Source organism: Anastrepha obliqua, chromosome 6, assembly GCF_027943255.1.
Source record: "Anastrepha obliqua isolate idAnaObli1 chromosome 6, idAnaObli1_1.0, whole genome shotgun sequence".
Taxonomy (NCBI): Eukaryota; Metazoa; Arthropoda; class Insecta; order Diptera; family Tephritidae; genus Anastrepha; species Anastrepha obliqua.
In genome coordinates, this window is record NC_072897.1 from 46,755,962 (window position 1) to 46,767,946 (window position 11,985).

General features: G+C 35.0%; 1 protein-coding gene across 1 annotated transcript; it reads right to left on the minus strand.

The window, feature by feature from the left end:
• Positions 1-203: 203 nt before the first annotated feature.
• Positions 204-11,626, minus strand: LOC129249988 (ATP-binding cassette sub-family D member 1-like). Its single transcript, XM_054889637.1, has 2 exons — positions 10,908-11,626; positions 204-268 (listed from the first exon to the last, which is right to left on the minus strand). The coding sequence occupies exons 1-2, from the start codon at positions 11,525-11,527 to the stop codon at positions 247-249; spliced, it is 642 nt and encodes a 213-aa protein (XP_054745612.1). The 5' UTR covers positions 11,528-11,626; the 3' UTR covers positions 204-246.
• Between the last annotated feature and the right edge of the window lie 359 nt (positions 11,627-11,985).

Below are 11,985 nucleotides of genomic sequence, written 5' to 3' on the forward strand. Positions count from 1 at the left end.
AAAACGTTACATTTCACTTAGGAGCTTTATTTGTTCTTTTTCAGTGAGTTGAAAAATCTCGCCCAAAGGAAGTATGTCGTGATAATTTTCTTGCGATGGTTTAGTACCATTTAAATATTATCTCGACGCAGATTATCGAGATAGGAGTTCATTGATCAACTTACTTCAACTTTTGACGTTGTGGCACAACACTTGGCCACTGTGAAACGCTGACCGTCGATTCTTACAGGATGAATTCCGTGAAGGTCATCCACAAACGATGGTTGTGCTAGAAACACAATTGGGAATTAGCGGGACTAGCATACATTCAATATTAGGCAAATAGAGAAACTCAAAGCTGTCAATACTAATTTTTTTTAATTCATTTCATTTAATGTAATTGGTTTTTCACAATAAGCAATATGGATTTAAAATTAATTACTTTCAAATTAAATAATTAAAAAATATAGTGCATATTAGACGAATAGAGAAACTCAAAACTGTCAATACTAATTTTTTTTAAATTCATTTCATTTAATGTAATTTGTTTTTCACAATAAGCAAAATGTATTTAAAATAAATTACTTTCAAATTTAATAATTAAATAATATAGTGCATTCATATTTTATGTACAGGTATTCAATGCTGCAGGTCTTATATTGATTTCTTTTTAAGTTATTTGAATGTAGAAATAAAGTGATTTTTGTGATCAAGAATTTTTTGTTGGTAGGCAATTTAAGGGGTTAGGGGTAGTCAGACCTTTCAAAAATTTGGTTTTTTTTTTGCATTTTCTTAAAGTTTAATATTTTAAAAATATTCTGTGAAAATTTGAAGTGAGTCCAACAAATACTTTTCGAGTTATTCAACAATTAACAAATGACGCTCGGTTGCTCCGGAGCGTTCGAGAGCAAGTAGCTAGCAGCAGCTGCAAGCAACTTTAAATGCGTTTTTCTCAAAACTATGTTTTTTTTGAACAGGTGATCACTGTAACTTAAAAACCGTTTGGTGTATTTCAACAAAATTCATACTGCTTTCGAAAAACATAAAAAACTCGTGCCTGAGCGAATTTTTCGAATTTTCGAATAATTTCTTTTGTCCGATTGAGTTTAGATGCATCTCTAAAGACTTGATGACTTGCATCTCTAAAGACTTGATGATCACCGAGGACTTCTGGAGAAATGGGCTCCACACAAACAGTGATAACTTTTACAATTATTATTATTTTTTTTTTTAATTTTGCTAAAGTCAGTGTCGAAACACGATGTATTAATGCTATGTTTTTATTTTTGTAAAATAAAGCAATTGACTAGCAAAAGAAATTATTGAAAATCATCATTTTTTCGGTCCCCGACTCCCCTAATACCTTAAGAAGAAACACGAGGGATTTCAAGATCACGGTGAATTTGATTGTTTGTGATGTTCACTGGAGAGTTTACAATCATTCTAAGAGCCTTTGATTGGAATCTTTGGAGAATGCCCACATTTGAGGCTGCCGCGGAACCCACATTTACATTCCATAGGTCCAGAGTGGTAAGTGAATAGAGTAAGGGCTTACTCTCAAGCTAAGTAACCAGTTCAGGTTTCTGAGCGTCATTCCCAGCGCTTTGCGTTTCATAAAGATGAGTTTTCCACGTGAGCTTGCCGGCGAGGTGGATGCCTCGTTCGGCTTAATTCGCCAATCTTGAAGCCATTGGGTTATCTTATTCATGGAATTTTGGAATTTGAGTCAGGCCAATTGTGGAAGTGTGTCCATTGCGAGAATCGCCATATCGTCTGCAAATGTGCCCACAATTGCTTCTTCGGATGCTGGTAAGTCATGTCTGTAAAGCAGATATAGAATGAGAACCCATTACACTGCCTTGAGGAGCGTCAGCTGAACTTTCGCAGAGTTCATACTGGATTTCTCCTTGCTTCACAAAGAAGAATCGGTTATTGAGATATGAAATGTAATAGTTAATCGGGAAAATATTTTTTACTTTAGAAAGTAAGCCATCGTGCCATACTTAACCGAATGCTTGAGATATTTCGAGGAATGCAGCAGTACATTCCTATTTGTGTTCAAATTTAAAGTGAATGCAATTTACAAGCTTTTAAACTTGATCAATTGTGTTTTTTTTTCTGAAGCCCAATTAGTGATTTTGAGTAATCATTCGTTTCTCAATTACTAGCAACAATATTTTGCTTTCTTTGGCTTGCATTTTTTTATGAATTCATTCATTTCAACTTTTAAGAATTTTTTAATAAGTGGGTATGTTTGATAGACGCGCTCAAGAGTTTCTCTTACTTTGTGTGCAGTATTGACGGAAGGTTCAATATCATATGGAGTAAACACACTTTTTACATATTCTTCAAATGTGTTTCCTTTTTCAACATCGCTTTTAGCCTTCTGATTGTTTTCCATTCTGATGACGGATTGTGTCTTTTTTTGCTGCTTTCCAGAGAAAATAATCGCTGGCGGCTGTGACTTCAAGATTGCTGAGATATTGATAAAGTTCAGAGTTCCGTTCTTTTTGCAAGATTTATTTTAGCTCTTTCGTTAGGATGTTTAATCTTTTTTGTCGTCGGGATGTCTAGTTTGCAGCCACTTCTTTCTAGCATGACATTTTTCTAACAGTTTTTCTTTTGCAAGAGAAGAGATTCTTGTACTTTGTCTTTTGCTAAGAATGGGTGTAGATTTTTAAGCTGCTTGTTGGATGCATGTATTGAAGTGTTCAAGAGCTGCAATTATGTCATCAATAGGTTTTAGCGCGTGCTTCAGATTAAGGGTTGCAGATATTAATATTTGGAAAAGATTACAATCTGTTTTCTTGTTGTGAAGGCAGCATTGAGAGGGTGAGTCGATAAAATCATTGCTTAGAGAGACTATTAGGGGATAACTTGAAACACGAATTGAATACTATTTAATTTCTATATATGCTGGTGAACCTCAGGAGGCTGATAGAAGATTTAGTCTTGCCGTAAAGAGTTGACGGCCTTTGGGACAAATGAGGCCAGATCACCATCGTGAGAATTTTGCGTGGTAGTCACCTATAGCTAAAAGTCCGTTTCCAAGAGATTTTAAAAATCTAATGTATTCGTATGACTTGATTGCGTGCTTTGGTGTACTGTATACAGCGGAGATTGTAACTTGGCCTCTACTGTCCCACGACTATATTTGCAGCTTGGATAGCTTTTGTGCAGTAAGAGTCAATATTAAAATGTTTAATGTTGTTTTTAAATAATATAGCTGAACCAGCGTATTTTATCAGGGTGCATTGTGTGATAAAGCTTGGAGTTCGAGATATTGAACTGCAAAGTTTTATCGTAAGAGTGTCGAGGAGTCTTATCATTTCCGAGACGTGCTCCATTGCTTGCATGGGGGGCGCAATCAATTTTTGCATTTCGCTGGAGGATGCAAAGGCGGTTTCTTTTAATTGAGAGAGACTGAGTTATTTGGGCTCTGATTTTGTGTGCTTTTTATTATTTGAAAATAAGAAAGTGCATTTATGAGCGGTTGCGAGGCTTGGTGGGATGGTGTTGATTTCTGCTGGCTGGCATTTTTTTGCTTAAGGTGGGTACTTGAGCTTTTGAACATTTATATACAACTTGCAGCCTTTATAGTGTGCACATAGAGCACATTCAACACTATCGGTATTTTACTTGCATGAGCAATGCTCTCCTGCGGAATTCATACATACTGGTCTTCTTTAGGTCTATTTTAGTGATAAATAGATATTTTAATTCGTAGATGTCCTTGATGTTTGAATTTGATTTCAGCAATGATTGCGGTATGTACGTGATTTTGTAGAGCTTCAACGATTTCTTCAGTGACAGTAGTAGAACTCGTATGTTTGAGTATGACTTTGAAACTTCTCTTCTGTTTTGGCTCGTAAGTGGAGAGTTTTTCTGTTTCAGTTGGTGAACAATTGCTTTGAAAGCTTCGGGAGATTTTGCCTGTATTTTGACTTTATTAAGGGGGTAATGTTACTTCCTTTGTCAACGAAAATTAGTGGGGGCTTCGGATTATTTTATTTGGGCTTGGGAACCTGATCATCTTCTAATTCGAGGGAAGAAAATCTGTTTTATTGGTGCTGAGAATCGCCTAGCCAGTATTTATCGAGCCTAGCTTGTTTTTTAGTGGCTTATTTTTTTATTGAATGGTAAACAAATATTTGTTTGCCAGAATTTTTCGGAGAATTAAGGAAAACCAAACTTGTACATTAAACAGATCGATTTCATGGATCTGCCGTCTTACAACTCTGATTTGGCACCTAATGACTTATTTTTCTTAAACGTCTGGAGAAGCTGGTAAGGCCTCTAAACAGCTCGTTTTCACTTCTCGAGTGCTATATTTGGAAAATTTGTTCAAGCGAATGCAGAAATGCACTGACTTAAATGGAGACTATTTGGAAAAACATTAAAGCCATTTTCATTATTATTTTACTGTGTTTTCATTAAAAATATAAAAAAATAGTTGGTGCGTACACTTCTGCTAGGTGCTTGGCCGAGCTCCTAATATTTGTGTTGCCCAGTTTAGCCGATTCCGAACGGCAAACGGTTTATTGTGAGGAGCTTTTCATGGCATAAATACTCTCAGAGTTTTTCCATTGCCTGCAAGGGATGACCGCTATTAGAAAAAACGTTTTCTATTATTTGATGTTCATGCACGGAGATTCGAACCTACGTACTCCCGAATGGTAGTCACGCACCAACCCATTTAGCTACGACGGCTGCCGTTTTAATTAGTGGACACAAAATACTAAAGACAAAACTCGTACACACAATTTTGAAATTTCAGGATGTTTCTGACGAAGTATTAGCTGATATCGTAGCCACCCTTATAGATACATCGAGAGCAAAATCAAATTTGGGGCGAAGTACATAATACAAATTTTACTGCCAGAGCTACTGTTTTTACTTTCCTTTCAAATCTTTATCCATGTGGAGTTCAGAGTGAACCTTTGAGGCAATTATCGCTAGATGCGGACGTAATTTTGCACATTACTACTGAGCCTTGTATTTACCGTGTACTAAAATGCTGACCTGGCTATTTTGGCAAATGTTATACTCTATTTTCTAACAATCTCAAATTAGTGCGTGATACTTTCTCTTTCTAAGAGTCCCACTGCTTAAATAACTCTGTTTGGGATTGAGTCTGTTTGCCCAGGTCTTAATTAAATTAAAAAAAAAAATTAAAAAAAAAAAAATTAAAAATATAATGAATAAGGGTAAAACATAGCGTTACGCTTTCGTCCAAATAAACGATCCTCTATAATTTCTCTGAATTCGAGCACTGGATTACTAAATAAAAGTCACGAACTAATGGCACCACAACTTGCGTACTTTATCTAACTTCAAGGCTTAATCTCACACGCTCAACTTAAGGGGAGAGCCTGGTTTATAAGGTCAAAAAAATCAATTTTTTTTTCGTTTTAAGCGATTCCTAATATATTTCAGAATATTCACACAAAGTTACAGAGCCTAATTCTCAATATTTCCGTAGATACAAAGCCAAAGGTAGGCGAGCGTTAGGTAGTTACTTTGTGACCGGACAGCTATAGTACAAACTTTATCTTCTTTTCTCGACTTTTCATTTTTATGATTTCTTTGAATTGGCATACATGAACGAAAAAAAACTAATTAACCTTTTGAAATGAATCATAGCTTGTTCCTTTCAGTATTAAATTCTCTTCTATTTGAACTAACAAAATAGATAAAAAAAAAAATTTTCAAGATTTTTATACCAAGTTGAAGTGAATTTTTTTTTTATGGTAAGGCATTTTTTTCTTTAAAACATCCAAAAAGTTGAAATTTTGGAATTTCTCTCAGTTTTCTTAGTTCATCTAGAATAAAAAATCATGATAATTAGAAATCCATTTGAATTTTTCTGCTTTAGATAATAATTACGAGCTGTATCTTTTACGCCAGTTGGAAACTCCAGCGTTGCAGCGCTCTACTAATTTCTATGTTAAACATTTTTTTCAACTTATTTTAACCAGTACAAAAATTTGTTATACTTTTTAAATGTTCATTAAAAGATAGAAAAAACTTGTCAGTGCTAAATTAATTTTTTCCTTAAAAAAAAAAAATCGAAAAGAGATGCAATTTTTAGACCTCATAAACCAGGCTCCCCCCTTAAGTCTAATAACTCTCTTCACATGTACCTTCGCTGATAGTTAAGCACTTAACAATTATTTTAGATTGTAGATGTGGCAACTGATATTTTCGGGCAACTTCTGTTATTGTTGTTGTAGCAGCATTAGCATCTCCGATACATGCGCGGGGAATGCTGCTGTAATGACAGCCCTTGGCATCTCTTCCGAACACTTTATTACACGGAAACCTTAAATCGCTTCTACAGATGGTACTTGTGGGTGGTTGGGCGGTAGTTTCATGTACAGCTGAGCGGTACGCCAACAGAAGCATTTGGATGAGTTTCTCCCAATTTCGTTGGCCCTTTCCCACTACCTTTTGCAAATGCTCTACAGGGTACAGTTTAATAGTTCACCTGTTCCATCTCATTCTTGATTCCCAATAAGTAATCTATCTTTTTAAATACTGGGGACTCGAAATTTCTTCCTTGATCAGAATGTAACTAAATAGGTACTCCAAATCCAGCCACTCAATATGTCTTAGCTACATGAATTTCTATTGCCACTTCAGCTTTAGATGGTCTCCTTCATACGTATTTTGCTTCTATGATATTTTTGAGGTCAGCACCATTTAACTGACTTCTTCTTATCGCACTAGGTTACCACTCATCATCGCGTTGCAATTGCATTAATATGATGTTAGTTATCCTCTTGCATCCCTCGAATTTGAAACAATACTAACACTCTACGAGGTTTGTTAATAAAATAAGGTGAATTTTCAAATTTCGCGGACTACGTACATTCGACTTTCTATTATTATTTTTTTATGTTGGTACACTCCTCTCGAAGATATGTTCACGTTTTCAGCGATATAGCATGTTTAGTTGGTTTGTAAGAGGCATAAATAAAACAAGTGTTTTGCGTGTTCGGCGATTTTCTGTTATCGAAAACAATGGACCAAGGAAGTTGCATCAAATTTTGTGTAAAAAATTTAATTAAGTGCTCAAAAACACTTGACGGTGCGAGTACTCTGAGTGAAAAAAATGTTTAAAATGGTAAAAACTTTTCACAAAAGGTCGAGGAGATATGAATGACGACGCTCGCTCTGGACGCTCCAGCACATCAACAACTAATGAAAATGTTGAGAAAGTGAAGAAAATTGTTATGGAGAATCGTCGAATCACAATTAAAGTTGTTGAGGATTTTGGCATATCGGTTGGCTCATGCCAAGCAATCTTTTCAGAAATTTTGGGCATGATGCGAATGGCAGCGAAGTTTGTTCCAAAATTGCTGAATTTTGACCAGATTTGCTTAAAAGGGTCATGGCCGATGACGAATCATGATTATATGCTATGACATTGAAACCAAAGCCCAATCGTCTCAATGGAAAAGTCGAGGAGATCCAAGACCAAAAAAAGCTCGCCAAGTTCGATCTCATGCCAAGGTTTTTTCACTGTTTTTCGATTACCATGACGAAGTGCATCAGGAGTTCCTACCACAAGGTCATACGGTAAATTAGGAGTGTTACCTTGAAGTTATACGCCCTTTACGTGAAGCAATACGATAAAACGCTGGGAATTGTGGTAAAAAAGCGGATATGGCCCCTGCGCCCTTTTCCTGTTCCCAAGATTGGAGGAAACCATGAAAGGACGGCGTTTTGCTCAGGTTGAGAAGAAAAAAATGGAATCGCTGAGAGAGCTCAAGCACATACCAAGATGTTCATATCAGAGCTGCTTCGAGGATTGGAAAAACGCTGGCACAAGTATATTATATCCGAGGGAGACTCCTTTGAAGGAGATGACATAGAAATTGATGAATAAATAAATATTTTTTGAGAAAAATTAAAATTCATGTTTCATTCACAACTTTGTTCACTGGCTTCCTCAAAAGAGCTGCTGTTTTCTGCGTCAGTGCAAGACGCACTGTCTTAGCAAACGTCCCTTTCGGTGTGGAGTATGCTGTCCGTTTCGTGTCCGAATATCGTATATGTACCTCATATGAATGCCTATCACTATTTTCAGCGAAAAAAGCTTCCTTCGCATGCGCCAAATGCACTAAACGCTCGATCTCTGTCGCATATTCCTGCAAGGTCTCATTTGTCTTTTGGCAGCGAGTCGTCAGTTCCATCTGGACAATTTGCTGCCTGCAGTCACTCCAATAACGTCCCTCTATTGCTACCATTAGACTATTATAGTTACCCCTATTGGCTTCTGGAACTGCTTAAGTGAGACAACCAATACTCCAAAACTCGAAAATTTAAAATAAAGAATGCGTGTCGAATATTATCAGACACAGAGAATCATAAAACTTGCGAAAATATCTTTGAGATGTAAACTTTTTATGGAACCACCCGTATAAGAAAGGTTTAACACGAGGGATTTTGCGCTGAAATGTTTGCACCTGTTTAATTTCCTGTTCAGATCTTCATATTCAGGCTTTCATTTGTCTACAGATAAAGGCTTTGTCGCGAGATTTTAGTTATACACATATTAGAAAAAGTCTGCGTTCACCTATGCAAATATTCTTTGCATTAGAAAAAGTTCAAAACAATAAATATTTCAGAAATTTTTTTTTAATGAGTTTTATTTAGTTCACTTAAACGTAACAATCACACATATTTCGCTACCAATAACAAAATCAAATTTAAAATGAGATCACATAAAATTAAAAAGGCCATTCAAACTAAACGGAAAAAGTTTGCGTTCACTTCAATAATAATAAAATAAAAGGCTTAAGATCATAGAAATGTTTTAAAATTAATAGCTAGCCTTTTTATGACTTCTAGAAGGTGTCTTTTCATTGATCCAACTAGTTTGGCTGCTATTTCTGGACTTATAGGTTCTCATTCCTCTTTAAGCGCGTTCTTAAGCATTTCCTTGCTAGTTATTGTACGCTCTCGTATTTTTTTTTCTAGAACGTCCCATAAGTGCTCAATGGGGTTAAGGTCAGGTGATTGTGGGGGTGTGCGAAGTTGTTTTGAAACATTATACAACAACCACAACCTAACAATCTCTGCTGTGTGTTTCGGGTCGTTGTCCTGTTGGAAAACAAATCTTTCACCGAGTCCCAGTTTGATTGCACTTTCTCTCAAATTCGTTTTTAAAATATCGAGATAATCATGTCTGTTCATTATCGACTCAATAAACTGTATATTTCCAACGCCCGAACTAGCCATACACCCCCATATCATGGCACTTCCTCCCCCATGCTTTAGCGTAGGTACCAGATTTTGCTTTCCAAGTGCGACCTTTTATTCCGAAAATGCAAAACTTGCTCTCATCTGAAAAAATCACACTATTCCAAAACTCAGGTTGCTTGTTTATGTATTCCTTGGCGAAAGCCATTCGCTTAAGTAGATTTACTCGCGTTATGAAGGGTTTTTTTCGGGCCACTCTGCCGTGAAATCCGATTCTTTTTAGAATTTTTCTTACTGTATCTGGATGTACTTTCTTTTGGTAGTTTACTTCTATGTCTTTTGAAATTTGGCTTGCTGTTAGTCGTGGATTAGACTTCACAAGAATAGTTATGTTGCGTTCTTCTCTTTCCGTCAGTTTTTTTGGACGCCCAGAACGAGGCTTAGACTCGAAACAATTCGTTTGCTTGAAGTTGTTTATCACTCTTTGGACCGAGGAGTATTGCCTCCCAAAAATTTTCGCGATTTCCCGATAGCTCTTACTATTTTGCCACAAACTTACAATGATTTTCCTTTCACCAATATCTATTTGTTTTCGCCTTTGATTCATAGTAAGAAAAAATGTATTTCTAATATCAATTTTTCCCTCTTTAGATTTGTTCTTAACCGCGTCAACTACATGAATGATTTAAAATTAAATTTAACGTAATTGCCATGCAAATAATCGTCACTATTCGAAATGAACGCACACTTTTTCTGCTCAGCCTATTTAAGTAACTGTACTACAATCCCGTTATCTGAACACGACGCAGCTCAAACTCCAAAAAATTTTGTTCGTACCCTCTACGAATAATTTTGTTTGAAATAAGTGAAAATAAATAACTGAGAGTTTTAAGATAAACACGTTAAATTATTTTAATACTTTATAACAGTGGGTGAACGCAGACTTTTTCTACCATGTGTACATTTGGCACTAGGACTTGAATGAATTCTTCCCCGATTGCTCACAAATTCAGATAAATTAATTATAAGCTGTATTCCAAATTCATCGGAAAGTCTGAATAAATTTCTAAAAACGTGCTAGGATTGCTGAATATCGAAAACTATATTTATATACATATAGTATATAAGTAATTTAAAATTAATATGCGTTAAATAGGGCAAATTTTAATGTATAAGTTACATCTAAAAAATTTGTGAAAACGCAAGTATTTATTGAAAACTCAAAATACTGATCCAATATGGCTAGCCGTTTTTAAAAAATCGGTTGAATTTGAAGATGAATATAACATAAACATAAAATGTTTAACATTCAAAATGGCCGAGCGATTTTTAAAAATCGATAGGTGAAACAAATTTGACAGTATCAAAGGTGTCGGATATGCAATTTATAACCCCTAAGAATATTCAAATCTTAAAGCTTAAAATAAATTAGTAGTGAAACTCGTTATTGATTCGACAAAATTTCATACTTATTTTTCTGAAAACTTTTTTTTGCAACCTAACATTCGCTAAGTTTTACTCTGAATAGATTTTTTTTAATATTTTCATAGATTTTTTAAATAAAAAAAAACATTAAATTTAAAAGCAGGAATTAAATAAGAAGATACCACCCTTTTTAGTTCCGAGGTATTTTGATGAAAACATAAAATTGCGCATACTTCTCAGTATATTCATTCTTTACAGCTCATAATTGGAAATTTTTTCTAAGAGTTATTTATTACCTGAATGATAATGAAAGTTTACTTTCCAGAAATCGTATCATCGAATTAATAAAGGTAGCGGGTATCGCAATTCCAAACCATTTTAGAAGAATTATACCGAATTGTTTCACATCCTTTCGTACAATAAATTTGACGATTGCGCCTTCCAAGGCAGCTACATAAATTGATAAGAACGTTCTCGATATTAAACACAATGTGTGTACAATCAGTAGGCCAGTCTCATAACATACACATTTTGGTATCATAATCTTTAAAAGTTTGCTTATTTGTTGAATGAATTCTTTATTGAGGCCTGGCTCCAATTGCGCATTATTGTGTCTTTTCAGCTGCTTTGCAACGAGCAATTTCTCTACTTCAGCGAATTTTGAATCTTCATCATCCGTCGGCGTAATTGACACATCTTCATCCAAATCTGTATACAATGTCGCATTATTCCTTTTATATGTGTGCTGTTGTTCCTCCATATTTATATGATTGTTACCTATTAATGAATATGTGAGCTTGAACGTGTAAGCGCATATTGCCGCACCGATTATTACATTGCTAATTGAGGTTTTGGACAATCGGCTTTCATCGTACTTTTGCACCGCCAGATCAATATATTTTGAGAGAACAACCATGGTTACAATTTGAAGTAAGTGTAGTTTTATCAAACACGGTAGAAAACGACTCGTTATAAACTTTTAAGATTTTCAAACTCACAATCCGACATATGTGACACGTACTGAAAATATAAGATATTATAAGCAGATTAGTGTTATGCGATGAATTAACATATAAATTATATATGCAACCAAATTTTTGTCATTATTGGTGAAACAAGGTTTTGGTTTATTCAAAATTACTAAGTGCCTACATTTATTATATTTCTTCAAAGTTTCTCTCGTAATTTTTAAAAATATACCTATTCGATTCTCTGGATTATTTTTATATAACTCAATTTTAGTTCTAAATTACATTTTATCAATGTTCCATTTTTATCATTATTAAAACACATTTTTTAGAATCCGATTTTCAAAAAAGAATGCGTTACTCTCTTCTACCTAATAGCAAAAAAAATTATTGCAACTATCTTTGC